This window comes from Mytilus galloprovincialis, chromosome 7 (genome assembly GCF_965363235.1).
Source record: "Mytilus galloprovincialis chromosome 7, xbMytGall1.hap1.1, whole genome shotgun sequence".
NCBI lineage: Eukaryota > Metazoa > Mollusca > Bivalvia > Mytilida > Mytilidae > Mytilus > Mytilus galloprovincialis.
This window is the reverse complement of record NC_134844.1, coordinates 9268306-9284220: the sequence shown is the minus strand read 5'-3', so window position 1 is coordinate 9284220 and position 15915 is coordinate 9268306. Positions and strand designations below refer to the sequence as shown.

At 30.9% G+C, this 15915-nt stretch overlaps 1 protein-coding gene across 1 annotated transcript; it reads right to left on the bottom strand.

The window, feature by feature from the left end:
• Window positions 1-327: 327 nt before the first annotated feature.
• On the bottom strand, window positions 328-15290 carry LOC143084111 (uncharacterized). The gene is made up of 3 exons (XM_076260518.1): window positions 15263-15290; window positions 1074-1259; window positions 328-698 (listed from the first exon to the last, which is right to left on the bottom strand). Exons 1-3 carry the CDS (start codon window positions 15288-15290, stop codon window positions 415-417), a joined length of 498 nt encoding a protein of 165 aa, XP_076116633.1. The 3' UTR covers window positions 328-414.
• Window positions 15291-15915: the final 625 nt, after the last annotated feature.

Genomic DNA, 15915 nt, shown 5'->3' with positions numbered 1-15915 from the left:
GGGTTTTTTTTTCTGTTGCAGTTTTTAGATTAAATCAGGCAGTTAGTTTTCTCTTTTGAATTTTTTTCACATTTTGTCATGGCTGGTCCTTTGATATATGGTATGTTTTTTTTTAAATTTTTGAAGGCAGTATATTACCTTATAGTTGTTTACATCTTCGTTCTCTGGTGGATAATTTTCTCATAGGCAATCCTGCTACATATTACTTTAATAAAAACATTTTTAGCAACAGTGGCCATCTTGGTTTTTAAAATTAATTATACCAGACGTAAAGTGATGAATGTCTGTAGTTTAAATATGGACAATTAAATTAATCTAAATAACGTAACAATATAGTATTTATTTCTTCAAATATAACATTTTCAATGATTTCCAATTCTTATCATCACATAGACTACTAAATTAAAAGTAAAATTAAAATGCAGTTGCTTTTGATTTTTTAAAGATTTTTTTTACAGTTTTGATAAGTTCCATCAATAAAAGCTGTTGTTGTTTGTCATTTTCTATCTTCTGTTTCCTCTCTTCCCTTTCCATCTCAAACCTTTCCCTCTCCAGCTTCAATTCCTCTTTCCGTATGTTCATTTCTTCCATTTTGATGTCTTTTTCGACATCACATTTTTCTTTAAGGTACGACATAATAGATTCATTACCCTTTATTTTGGTGATCTTACTGGGTGTTACTGTTACACCTTCACTGTCTACAAGAAGAAATTAATGTAACAATTTTACTTTTCAAACATAATATTGTTAAAGCACATGCCGTTACTTTCTATCTACAATTACATAACCGGTTAGTATATCTTGGTTTTTTTTTAAATCATAACAAGGTTTATATATTGTAGCCAGATATTCTCCTTCTTATATTCTGTTTCCTAGGCCTAAATTTGGTAGAAATCCAATTTCTTGCAAGTCTTATACGTTATGTGTTTTTCTATTGTTGAAGGCCATCTATAGTTATCTATAATTGCTAACGCCAACTTCATTTTAACTTTGGTGGATAGTCTCATTCACGAGTTTCTTTTTATTTTACATGTTTTATTCTAAATACATTACAGAAAATGAATACAGGCTACCATTTGAGATCTTAACTGGAGTAAGGGCTTCCATTGCCCTTTTTCTGATCAGTTTTGCAGAGTTTTCATCCTTGTCCTTCTGTTGAGCTTTTCCCTTCTGTTCTTTGTCTTCTTCTTCAGCTAATGACTGAATTTCTTGAAGAAGTTGTTGTTTTTCTGTGTATTCTTCTTCTGTTCCAGATCGATCTACAATGTATTGGGAATCTACATGAATAACTATTTATTTAGAACTGCAATTAAACCAAGGAAAGAATTAAAAAAATGGCTCTTCAACAATAAAATGCAGGGTAGGAGAGAAGCATGAGAAGCTCTTTCTTAAGACCACGACCATACATGAAATGAGAAGATATTGGCCTTCCCTTGACTGGTATTTTTTGTAAAAACACCTCCAGAACATGATATATCTGTTCAAAATGCCGATTAGTCTTGTACAAACATGTACACTCTGTCTGATTCAATCTGAATTTCAACTTTGTTTGTGTGTTAAACATGTTAAATGTACCTGTTTTAAAATGTATAAACAAAGTCAAATAATATTTTATTTACCTTTTTAGTGCTTCATAGTTTTCTTTTTGAAACTGCTGCAACAGTAACTGTGTCCTTTCTCTCACTCTCCTGGATGTTACATTAAATACTTTATCAACATTTTCCTTCACGTTTTGGGCAACAACTTCCCATTTTGTTTTGTCCTTGTATGGGTTTTCAGCCAACACCTCCTTTAGAAGGTTCAAATCATCCTTTGCTGAGAATCTCACCTGTGTTTTCCGAAATAGTTTGGGTAATGTCATGCCTTTGCTACAATAAAAACATGTATGCAAAATCAATAATGTTAAGATTCGATTTAAAAAAAAATTAAAGAGTTCAAAACTTGAATTTTTGCTACATTTTGATATTACAGTTTAAACTTAGCACATATTTAACAATCATAAAGACAAAATCCTCTGTTTTGTGTAATATTTCATTTTCTAATGCTGAAAGGGCCCTATAGGTCATGAAATATTAAATAACAATAGAAAATGGCAAATAATGAAGGAAAAGGCCTTGGAGAAAAGTGATAAACAGTACATAAAGGTTTGGATGTAATAGCACAATGTCAATGGTAAACAATTAATCAAATGAAGATGGTAAACAATTTGTTCGTCAATTTACATGCACAAGAGCCCTGCAACACCCTACATGTTATGTAGCTACTATTGTTATATAATGTTCAGTATACGTGTTTGAAAAGGTCACTTCCATATATATAAAAGCAACCAGTGTTTTAAAGTTTGATAGAGGATAAACTTATTAAAGATGATTTATTGTTGGTTGCTTGACGTCCACTGGCAAATATTTCATGCATGTTCAGGACGAGAACAAATAAACAACAAATACAATAGGTAGGTCCTGTTAGTTTAATAGAGGCCGTTCGGAGAAGTTTAGACTGCCACTGTAAAATGAGTGGAAATTGGATAGGGACAAACATTTTGCCCTGCAACAGGCCGCCTACGGACCCCTCTAAGTATTGTTGTAAGAACTCTTACGAGCATAGTGCGTGGCACTCTCTATATACGAAGCATCGGATTTAAAGTAAATTGGTTAGCAGGAGCTGATCCAGCCATTTTAAAAGGGGGGTCCGAACCCAGGATAAAGGGGGTTCAAACCACATCTCCCAATTTAAATGCATGATCGTAAAAAAAAGGGGGGTTCCATCCCCCGAAAAAAACCCTCTCTCGATCCGCCACTGGTTAGACGATTTTTAAATTTTTGTGGTTGTACGTCGTCGGGCACCTGTTTCCTATTATCACCGACACTTACGGCACTTTTCGCATGTAATAGTTTGAAGGGCGCCAAAATTTAAATCAATAACTTGTTTAAAAAGACGTTTTTAAAAGCCAAGTTTCAGTTAAATTGGTGTGAAAATAAATCTGAATCATATTTATGTCACAAAGTCAAAGATCAATGGCGCCAATTTTTCAAATATGCAAATGGCGCCGCCTGATTCATTTTCCCAAAAACAGACGTGATTCATGCAGTCTATTATGATGAACTAATAATATTTTGAAGAAATGTGATACAACACATGCTTAAAATTTTAAGATTTATAATTTTGTTCCTATACAAAGTCAAAAGGCATTGTTAAACCCACACGGGTAACACTTACTTGTAGCAGTCTCTGCACACGTTTTGATCAATTTGTGACAATGGCGAAAATCACGTGACACTCCAGTTCTAGTGACGTAATACGAAAAAATACAAGTTTCACAAGTATCATTCCCAGTGGTAAATTAGGCAACAATTAACAAATTGAAACTCTTGGTTACTGTATGATATTTGAGCTAAACCTAATGATAACTATATATTTTTTTCTGTTGCACATGTCAGATATCTTTTGATCCTTTTCTTACTTTTTTAATAGTTGGTACTTATTAAAAATCTGATGTAACTGGATACCATGAAAAGAAGAACTGAAGTATTTATTCTCAAACGTGTTGTTTAACTTCATGTAGGTCAAACAATATTCCCTCCCTTACACATCTTTTCTCTGGAATAACTTCTAAAAGGTGTATATAGGAAAGTATGTACTTTCCTTAGAAAAATTCATATTTGTTGTAGATGCAATTTTTATATACTTATATATGTTATATTTATGTAGTCACAATCACTGAATTATAAGGAAGATATCTGTACAAATGTAATCCTTTAAACACAATAGGTAATATATATAGACAATAACCGTCTAGTGTGTCTTTAAATATAAGCTGTATTTGTACGAGGCTAGGAAACAAGGTGTATGCGAGCTACTACACATGTTTCGAGCCGAGTACAAATGTAGCTGATATTTAAAGACACTAAACAGTTATTGTCTTTATCCTGCAATTAATTCTGTATATCTTTTGTGTCTTGAAAGACACAATAACACATGTTTTGCATTTTTTTTTCGATTTGAAATCCCTTGAGGCCCATTTAATTATACGATACAGTAATCTTCAGCTGAAGACGGGTTCGCAAAAAAAGAATTTCGAGTAGTCAACAATAATACATCGCTCATGTAAATAATTATCTATTTTAACATAACAACTAATTTCAACAGTTAAAACAAATAACAAAACATTGTCCAATTTGAAACAGGCGTGAACGAGTTGTCCTACGACTCAGACTCGAGACTCGACATTCGCTATTAAAACATGCATGCTGAAATTGACATGGTGGGTTTTTGTTTCACTATCATATACATTCAAGGTTTGAATCGATAGTTCATCATATAAAAGACTGCTGTTCATGTGTGTATGAAGAAAATTGGTGTGATCGTCTATCAGACTTAAGACCGAAGCTTTGGGAGGACTTAATAAAAATTAATTCGATTGTGTTTATTGTGTATCAAGACAATCTAACGTCATCCACTTTCACAGCAACACTTTTGTCATGTTATACGGAATATGATCTGGATAATGATAACATTATTTATTTCTCAAAAACTTGTATTATACATGTTCAACGGATGTGCAGCGATTTTTATAACAGTTAACTTACCTTCAGAAATATTATCATTTACTTTAAAGTGACATTCAACTGATTTAGTATTATCGTTTACTTTAAAGTGACATTAAACTGATCCAATCACTCTTATTAATATATGACATTTAAATCATTCAATCCACTTTGATTTCTTGATCAATATGTTAATATTATTATTGTACAAAATTGTTTATTACAAATATCCATCAGTCCCTGACAAAATATTGTGAAATGTTTTATTCTTTTCAGTATAAATTTTGTTTAATTCATGAAGACCTTTGTTTGGAGTATAATGAACCGTTACAGTCAAGAAATTGTTGTTTTTATCAATAGCTAGACCACTCCCTTCAACGACTACTATACAACTACTATACAATGATCGTTAAACAAAATCTTTAACTCGGATTCAATTCATTATTCTATAGTTTTTCGTTCCTCATTTAAACATTGACGGGTAGTACTGCTCTTCTGATATCTTCTATTAATGCGAAAAAGTTGTTTTGTATTTTTATGGCCATTTGTCTAAAATTGAATGCTGTTATTCTTGTAAATCTGTCATATCTCCAACGTTTGCATATGCACGTGTAATCTGTGAGCTACTTCTGAATCGGATGCTTTATTTTTATTTTTAATTTTTTCTTAATTTTATTTCTAGTCCTTGTCAAGTGAAATCTTTGTAAATTTTTACTTAATTGTTTTGAGCCATGTTGGATGACGAAAACAGATTGAAGTTTTCCTTTGAAGCGTCTAATAAGTTATGTAAGTTATGTTAAAGTGTTAGTTACCAAAACCTTTTTGTATACTGCAAATTTAATTTGGAATATTCTATACATTCATTTACCGTAAAATGGCACCATAGCATCTCGAATGCCATGAGCATCTATGAAAATACTTGTATATTTTCCCACTGTTAAACTTGTTCTTATGTTCATCGACATTTCAGAGAGATAAGATGCACAATTTCACTAGATTTATTAAACAATTTTTACAAGACGTAAAACCAGAAAGGCTCTAATTACATTGTCGATATTACAATTTGTATATTTGTTTTTTCTAAAATTGTTTAATAAATCTTGTAAAATTGTGCATCTTATCTGTCTGAAATGTTGAAGAACAATTATAACAGTGGAAAAATATACAATGAAAAAAGTAAAATCACAAAAAATACTAAACTCCGAGGAAAACGCTAAATTATTGCTCCTTTTATTTATAAGGAAATTAAATAAACTTCTCAACCCGTGATGATGGTGATACAATGCTGCAAATACATTCTATATATATATAATTCGTCTAAACATCAGCCCAACAATGTAATATCTATCTTCTCTGGCCGGGATTCGAACTGATCATACTGAGCCACCAAACTATGCCCGACGCCCTAGACCACTCGACCAAAGAGGGACGAAAGATACCAAAGGGACAGTCAACCTAGGCTCTACAATAATAAAGTGTCATTACACAGTACATGATACATAAGGCATGGAGATGAAATTTTTACAGATCAACTGAATTATCTATCGTAAAGGATCTTACAAATTAGTGATAAAATTTAGTATATGTTTTGATTAGTTTGGGATATCGAAAACCCTTGTGTAATAATTTTTCAGTAATACATAGATTTCTGTCGATAAAATCTTAACACGATATTAAAAACACGAGAGAATCGTACAAGTTGAGATATATAAAGACCATAAGATGGCGAGAATGGAGTAGAGTGTCACATACTAAAACAAAACCCAAGAGGAAATAAAAAATCATCTCTTTTATCATAAATTTTGGTATTACGCTTCCCGTTAATTATATAGATACCAAGAAAAGGATATAGCAGTGGTCACTGTAAGTATTTCATATATTTAATGTTAGTTCAACAGGACAAATATCTGTATTGTACATACTGAAGTCGGCATTATTAAGAGCCAATATATTATCAAAATTTTGAAAATTATTATTTAATTTTTGTATCAAATGTTTTGTCGATGGGTCTTTGCTGATTTTAGTGCTACATTGTAACTCATAACAATACAGAAACAGGTCCGCAATAAGTGATGCACAGTTCGTCCCAATTTGATTTCCGATAATTTGACAATATAAGGAATCTCAAAAGCTAACAAAAATGTTATCTAGTAAAAATGTGTATGTCAAGATTAATCAAATCAGGTGATTTACTGTATACGTTTTTTTTCTACCGCGGATTTTAAGTCCTATTTCTGTAAAAAATAATACAACTGGCACAAGTGGTGGAATAATTACACCGCATATAAGATAAGCAGGCAAATCTTGTTTGTGGCCACCTTTCAAGTCATAACTATTCTTTCCAAGCAAAATTGTGTTTGTAAGTGTATCAATACATGCCAGTAAAGTTGTTGCTGTTGAAAAATCAGTCATTTCCCAGTTTGATAATACCAGACTGTAGAATAATACTAAGATATCAAATTCTATTTCATATATTCGGTACGATATCATCTTAATAAGAAGTTCATCGTCATCGTTTTTGTCGTTAAGCCACACTGATATTCCAATAGTAATGTACGATATGATAGTAAACACCACAATAGACCAAAATATTCCCAATGCAGTTTCCTTTTGTATAAAGATTTCCTTGTTCACTACACAAACAGTTATAAAGGCAGCAATATTAAACATTAATCCTAATGTAACACGAATCAATAAAATTCGTCTCTTGCATTTCAGTTTCTGATTGGGTGAATCATAATTTTCACAACAACAGCATGCATTTTCAATCAAAAATAGCATAAAACTACATACAGCGTCTAAATAAAATTCAAATATCATTTCCAAAATTTACAATATTAAAAAATCTCTTTGTGACTCAAATGATTCGTACGGAATCGATGAATGACACTTTAAGGTCAAATCGTTAAAAGATATTTGTACAAATACAGAACACTTAAAATACACTGTACAATAGACTTTAAACAACTACATATCAGATTTATAAACTGAATGTTAAAAAACAAATACATTACATTTATCTTTAAAAAAAAATTTTAAGGACGTTGTAAGATATGTATGGCAAGCTATTTTACTATTTATTATAACTTCATCTGATATAACATATCTTATTATATATAGTTAAGTTTCTATAAGATATAGATCATAAACTGTATAAGATGTTGTATACAATTCGTAAGATATCTTAAACGATTTACAAGACATACAATATAATTGTATGCTCGCTCTATTTTGAAGTTGGAATTCATTGTCTAACGGCTTGCCATGTCTATCTTACCGCGTCCTTAAAAGTTGTCATTACATTTTTTTTCTTTTGCTTGAATGCGGGATGGTAATATGTTATTTCCTGGAATGTTTTAAGGATAATAAAGAGTAACAAAGTTGGGCGTGTGCAAATCAATCAACAATGCAAAACGATCATAACTATCTTTTCCTCGAAATCCATACATTATAACGGATCAATATCGTTCAAATGTGCCTAGAAGTGGTTTAATAATGATCAAAATATAAATTTTCTACTTCAAATAGATAGGCCTAGGTGTCTTCCTCCATATTGGATTAGGAAATACAAGAAAACACGGTCTAGATCTTTAATAGAACGTGCAATTGTTAGAGTAGTAGGTAATTCATGTGTAAGAACTTCGAATTTTTTCCACTTCGATATAGAAAATGACATGCTTTATCATATTTATGGTTGTATTTTTACAAAAAACAGAAAACATTTGTTTGATTTACTTTTAGGAGTTAGGAATTTACCTATTTTATAATGTAGCTAAAAGACTGGTCCGGCGACCCTATTGTTTCTTTTTCTTAACTGAAAGCATACTATCAAAGCCATTTTTTCATATGTTATCTCACAATTATGTGGTGTAGATTACGCTTTATTTTAGAAAATTGTGTTTTCTATGCATAATCTATACAACATTTTTCTTTTTATTATTTTTTTTAAAAGCATGATATAAACTACATTTTGGCAAATTATTAAAAAAAATCTATGGATTATACTATAGAGACCCCTTCATCCTTAAGACGTTTGGACAAACAGACAGTAAGCATACATACAATAGTGGTTTCCAATTAGAAATATCAAATAGAAAAAAAAACAATCTGAAATACAATAACGAAAACACACCATATCATAACCAGAAGGGACACAATTTGTCTTGTGTTATACATTATACAATAACAGTTATGATTACAATAAGGCTCATGTTCACAAGAACAGTTGTGTTGCTGTACTTACACTATCAGTTTTGCCTTCATTATAAGTCATACATACACTTCCAGTTGTGCTTACACTATTAGTCACTACAAACCATTAAAGTCTGAAATGGCCTATATCTGTACTCGACTGTACTGATTTTTACTCGACCGGTCTGAATTGGTCTGACTTTTGCTTGACATTACTCGACCCCAGTCTGAATCATACTTGACTGTACTGAATCGTACTTGACCCTTATTTTTGCCGTTGAAAATAGTCTGAACTATTACTTGACCAGTCTGAAACAGTCTTCACCCATTCTTGAAATGTACTCGACCTATTTTTCCAGTCTAAACCATACTTAACCAAAGGTCTGAACAATACTCGACCAGTCTGAACCATACTAGACCACAAACCCTCTACTTTTTTAACTGTTTAAATAAATTTCTTTTTAACTGACATATATAATAACAGCCAACAAAATTTATAAAAGATTTTAACCTTATAAAAGAAATATATCTTTGATTTTATTTAGGATAAACAAATATATTATAATAACTTATATCAAAAAGGGATAAAATTAAATAAATAAATAAATTATTTTTCTGATTAGTGGTGAAATATAAAGTATAACCTCTGCTTGGGGCAAACTCATAAATAAGATCACACCTGGTCAGAGGTATTAAATTCTAAATAACATTGATTCAAAATTGCAACATCCTGTTTGATTCAAATAACAAGGCCTTTCGAATATACATGTATGTACTAGATAAGTAATACACGAATTTGAAAAAAAAACAGGGCTGTCTTTTTACCTGTAAAACACACATGTACTGAGTTAATTAGAATATACTAAAGTGCTTTATGTATGCCATGTTAATTTGATAAAAAAATACTTAAATTTATTTAAAAATTCTTTTACTGTTACTTTGGAATACATTTCCCTTTTTAAAAAGGTTATCAAGGATTTCTAGGGAAACTCTATTATAATGTTTATATTAAATTCTTTGTTTAACAAAACAGAACAATTAAGCTCTCATTTATTTTTAAATTTATTAAGTTGTTTTATATACTATTTTATATATATCTTATTAAAAAAACATTCACTGCATTATAAACTAAAGTCAACTCACAACATAAATCTATACTAGGCTTAAGTCAATGGTGAAAATAGTCCAGTTACCATAAAATACTTCCGAAATATTCATAAAATTTGAATAATATTGAAAATATTAGTCACAATTCATTTTTTTAGATTATTTAATCGGCTTGTTTTATTGATATTGTAAAAGTTGATATATATCATTATGTAAGTGTTGATCAATATTGAGTTGAAGTTATATTATGATTGATAATGGTGAAATTTTAATTTCAAGTTGTTGTTCAAATTTCATTTTTATTAAAAAAATTCCTAAATTGATAAAATTCAGTTGATAGATACACAGAATAGGTCTAGTTTGGTTAAGACTTGGTCGAGTATGGTTCAGACTAGGTCGAGTACGGTTCAGACTAGGCCGAGTACAGTTCAGACTCGTATAAAACGGTTAAGTTCTGGTCAAGTACACATTAAGACTGTTAAGTATGGTTCAGACTACAGTCGAGTATTATTAAGTAAATCTCAGACGAATTGAGACTGGTCGAGTAAAAATCAGTACAGTCGAGTACAGATATAGGCCATTTCAGACTTTTAATGGTTTGTAGTGAGTTATACATACTATAATAATTGTGTTTACACTTACAGTTGTGCTTATACTTACAGTTACATATACCATAACAGTTGTGCTTTAAATTACAGATGTGTTACGATTACAGTTGTGCATACTAGAAGAGTTGTGATTATACATACAGTTGTGTGAGAATTACTGTTGCTCTTACACTTGTAGTTGTATATATAAAAAAGAAGATATGGTATGATTGCAAATGAGACAACTATCCACAAAAGACCAAAATGACACAGACATTAACAACTATAGGACTTACACTTGTATTTGTGCGTACACTTGCAGTTTTGCGTACACTTAAAGTTATAAATACGATAACAGTTGTGCTCATTGTTACAATTGTGTTACAATAACAGTTGTGTTTATACTGACAGTAGCTTACACTTGCAATTTTGCTTGCACTAACAGTTGTGCTCACACTTATAATTGTATCACAATTACAGTTGTGCTCAAACAAACAGTTAAACATACACTTACAGTTATGTGTTGCTTACAATTACAGTTGTGTGACAATCACAGTTGTGCTAACCCTTACAGTGATCCATACAGTAACAGTTATTTGTACACTTACAGTTGTGCTTACACTTGCAATCGTGCTTACGCATAAAGTGGTGTTTACACTCATAGATGTTTTTACACTTATAATATACATAAATTTGCAGTTTTGCTTTAATAATTTCTTTGAGTCTTTGGCTCTTGTTTTTAATGAAACAATGAATACCGAGCTATCAGGAAGCTATATTTAATAACCATCGTCGCGATGGCTATTCATATTCATTATTAAGTCTTTTTAACTTTCTGTAGGAAGACCTTATGATTTCTTTTTTAATATTACTTTTTTCTCTATTTTGCCACTTTAATTTGTAATAATATGTCGCTTAGATGTTTTGTATATGGTATTGCAGGATCTGCTAACCATGCCGCTGAACTTGAGAAAACCCCTAGTTTTTTCGTGATTTTTTCTTCTGATTATTACTTTTTTTCTTCTAATTTGCCGCTTTTATTTCTTGCCTATAGATTTCGTTTTGTAAGATGTCGCTTAGATGTTTTGTATATTATATTGGAGGATCTACTTACACTTTCGGAGTACTTGAGATCATCTCCAGTTTTTCGTTGAGTTCGTCTTGCTGATTCTTTAGTTTTCTTTGTTGTGTTTTGTATAATATATTTTGTATGTTTGTCTTTGGCTTTTTCCTTTTTAGCCATGGCGTTTTCAGTTTATTTTCGATCTATGAGTTTGAATGTCCCTGTGGTATCATTCGCCGCTTTAAAGTGCCTTTCAGAGTAACCCTGCTTAACTATTTGTTAACTGAGTACTTTCTTTGTACGAAGTATCTCCCCGAACACTTTTTGCCTGTTGGTGTATCTCCTCCGTAACTGTGAATGAAAGTGACAAATATTTTACGAAAGTGCTCGTTTTATCTATAGGATGTTTGTCCAATTTGAACAGAAGCGATACGAAGACCTCATATAAGTTATTTCCCCTTATCTATTTGCAGAAGTTATACATGAATGTATAGCATACATTGTAAGTGATAGACCTAAAATATATTGGTTCACTCAAATGAAATTGAGGTCAAGGTCAAAGGTGAAGGTCATGCTATAAATGTTCTTTTAAATATATATAAAAGCACTACTGCAAAATGTTTGACTGAATTGGATTAAAACATGATACAAACAATAGCATCGTCAGGAGACAAAAGGAGGTACACAGAATTGAAGAGATAGCTCTATGACAATATTGGCCTTGACCCAATATTTATACCACGTGCATTACCTGCAACAGGTAATAATTTTTCGGCGATCAATACTGAGGTAGGGCAGTCATAATTTGTTGAAAATATAAAACGATAATGATCTTAAAGCGATTTATTACAAATTTAAATACATTTTATAAGATTCATGATTTCTTGAAAGGGTTAATTTCAGATTTATTTATTGGCGAAATGAAACGAAGGTTTGTACGATATTGATCACTTTCGGTAAATTTATTTTTCTTCTATCGAAACCTCCATTTACCTTTTAAATTCAAATGTATAAACATAATTAAAGAAATATTATATAATATTTTTGTTTGTTAAAATGTCTAACTATCTCTTAAACACGTTTTTGGTGATATATGAACAGTAATCATCTCCCTTGCAACTATAGTAATGTTATTGTTAAAGGTGTATGATATTGCTAGAAATTATAAAACCCCTTAATCTGAACTTAATATGATATATATTATGTCAATTGAAAAACATTCATCATTTTTTATCACTTTTTTTGGGAAATGTGAAAATGTAGGGGGGGGGGGGAGGCGGCTGATAGTTGCCTAATGTGGGTTATTTATATTTTAAAAGGGGATTTATGTGCCTCTTGAAAGACATTCGGAGTGGAACAGAACAGCTTAAGACTATAATCAACAGATCAACCGCAAATGTTCCTTAAAATGAGAGAAAAGGCGGGGGATCCTCTTGAAATCTATCTCATTGAAACTTTCATAATCGAGGTTCGTTATAGGGGGTCCTTTATGACAAATAACCGTAACATTTCCTGGCAAATAATTTTTATGGTGTATGACAATAAAAATATACACTTTCTTTTAGACGAAAATAAATCACTATTTTTTTCAAATCGTGGTATATATTTTCCAAGAATAACAGTAACCATAGTTATCTTATACCTCTGATGAATCTTAATAAGGATATGTTTACAAATCACGGTTAAAATGTTAACCTATTTGATACTAGCGGTAGCAAAAAATGACCATTTGACGCCTTACAGTAAAGGGCATACTCATACTACTAGTCCCAAATATAATAGTTCACGGAGCTATGAAGTCCTATTGACTAATATTATGAAAACAAAATATATAAAAGTCACAATATTTAAATGTTCAGCTCCAACAGTTATTATAAGTGATTCCTTGATACTTTGACAGTCAGTTTTGGATAATTTTCAACCATTTAGACCCTTAAACAGTCAATTTGCTAATAAAGGTAATTATACATTATATGGGAAACATTAAAATATCATTTACTGCTGAATATTTTTTCAACGAAATGTTTAAACTAAAAAAAGGGGAGATAATTAACATTACATATAGCACAACATCAGTGTTTTTGATAGTATAAAGCTTGGAAAAAATAAATAACAACTATAAAACACATGATATCATTCTGACAAAATAAATCGGTCGAAATTATCGACAAAGAGGAATATATATATATATTTATAGATATAAGATGAAGTGATGTGAGTGCCAATAAGACAACTCTCCATCATAGTCACAATTTGTAAAAGAAAAACTAGTATAAGTCAAAGTATAGTCTTTATCAACAGAGTATTTGCTCACACCTAACAGTTACCTATATAGAGTCCAAAAAATGAATAGTGTGAAACCATTCAAACGGGGTTGAGACGTGAAGATGAATGAGAGTGACCAATCAATGAGACAAATGTGTAAACATTAACAGGTGCCCTTCATAACATGTTATCTATATAGACTTTTGAACAATACACACATTTAAAATAGATATTGCAATCTTAAGTAAAACATTAATATTTTTAGTTCCAACATTGTATTATTGGTGATTTCTTGAACAGTCAGTTTTTGATACTCATTAAGATTGTACTCCAGTCTAGTTTCTATTGGCGGTAAGTTGCATAATACGAGAAATATAAAAATATCCTTTACTTGAGAAATTTATTGGAATGCAAATGTTCAAACTCTAAAAATGAAGATAATCAAGTTGAACATAGTTTAATATATGAAATAGCACACCATCAGTGATGTTATAGTATAAAGCCTAGTGAAATTAACAACCAAAAAATAGATTAAAATCATTACAAAATTGTTTTCATGCTTAACTAGATTTGTTGAACTTACCAATTGGAATATCGACAATCAATTAAATTAATATGTTATGAATGGCAATCGGGAAAGATAGAATGTTGATAAGGTTTATCTTTCTGTACAATATACTATAGAAGCTTTCTTATTTGCAGTTGTTGCATGAGAATGTGGTCCTCTCAATTTGATTCGGACATGGATGACAGTGAAAAGATAAGCCACCAATCAAGACTCAGTGGTGAAAATGTACATCAGAGTTCATCTGCATTAATCAATAAAAAAAACCTTAAGATTATTTTTTGATGCACGTGAGGCTATGCTTCACAGGTATTTATATATGAATATGCTATAGTAGCACCTTCATTGTGTATACATGAGGAGATTAATTCTAGGACATAGAAAAGTGATAATTGTGTTCTTCTGGGTCCAGTTTGTCTTCTTTGAATTCCGCAAAAAAGGAAAGAACCATTTTTTTCAGAAAAAAAAGAAGATATAACCGAAGCTTTGTCAGTATTATCTGAAAATTATTTAGGAGTTAAATTATTTTCAAATAGTAAAGAAATTAGTGGGGTCAATGGTTCTGGTGACTTATTTTCATCTCTAGAAAATAAATCGAAAGATACCCTCATGACACAATCACCACAGAAGATGAAAATTAAAAACGTCTCCTAATGATAGTGACATGACATTGGCAAATGGTTCTGTTGACCTATTTTCTTTGTCTAAGAATGAGTCGAAAGAACATTGTGCATCAGTTACATATGGACAATCGCAGAATGTTTCTGAATCTTAAAAGGAGAAGAATAATGATGATTTTGAAACATGCTGTTCAGTTGCATCTGTGAGCATTTTAAAGCCTACGAAAAAACCCAGCTTGAAAGAAAAATCTTTATTTGTCAACAGCAAATTGTTAAACAAGATAATGTTCCTAGTACAAGTAGTTTAGTGCAAAGATTACCTGGTGTGAGGAAAGAGAAACCAATCATTATCAGTAGTACTGATTATAATTCTGATTCCCTATCACAAAGTTTTCTATGCAGAAAGCATCCTAGGCACTACATGTAAACCCCATACCCTGTTCTTTTTTTTTGTGTATTTAAGGCACCACTACCTCTACTTTCTAAAACAATAGTGAAAATCAAAATCTATTCCCCGATAAATGCATTTTACAGGTTTCTTATTTTTATGTGTATTTTTTATTTTACATATTTTATATAATTATACAAGAAAGATGAAATTTCTTTTGAAATTCTAGAGTTATTGCCCTTTGAAAATACAAAAAAGTTCAGATACCAGTTGTTTAAAAAAAATAGTGATTCGTATACAAATAGAAATGTCACACAACAAATAAATTATTATCACTTTTCTCTTTTCATTGTTGTAAATAGCTTCATTGCATATTTTAAAACCATTTTTATTCATAATTTGCCATCTTTGTCTTGATCAAATGTGATAAACAAAATATGTTTAAATGTAAGTATTTCCTAAAAGCAGAAGAGCATTATACGTGCACAAAAGTATCATACAGCAGGTAAAATCAATTGCAAGCATATCTTTCACCAATTACCAAACATGGTTATGTCACTTTTTTTGCAGGACATACCATTTCTT

What these genes read in the sequence shown, in the direction of transcription:
- LOC143084111 (XM_076260518.1), bottom strand. Translation starts at nt 15,290, where the DNA reads ATGATTGGTTTCTCTTTCCTCACACCAG. An exon ending in TTTCTCTTTCCTCACACCAG is followed by an intron (nt 1,260 to 15,262) that starts GTAATCTTTGCA and finishes AATACATTGTAG; the next exon opens with ATCGATCTGGAACAGAAGAA. An exon ending in TCCAGTTAAGATCTCAAATG is followed by an intron (nt 699 to 1,073) that starts GTAGCCTGTATT and finishes TTCTTCTTGTAG; the next exon opens with ACAGTGAAGGTGTAACAGTA.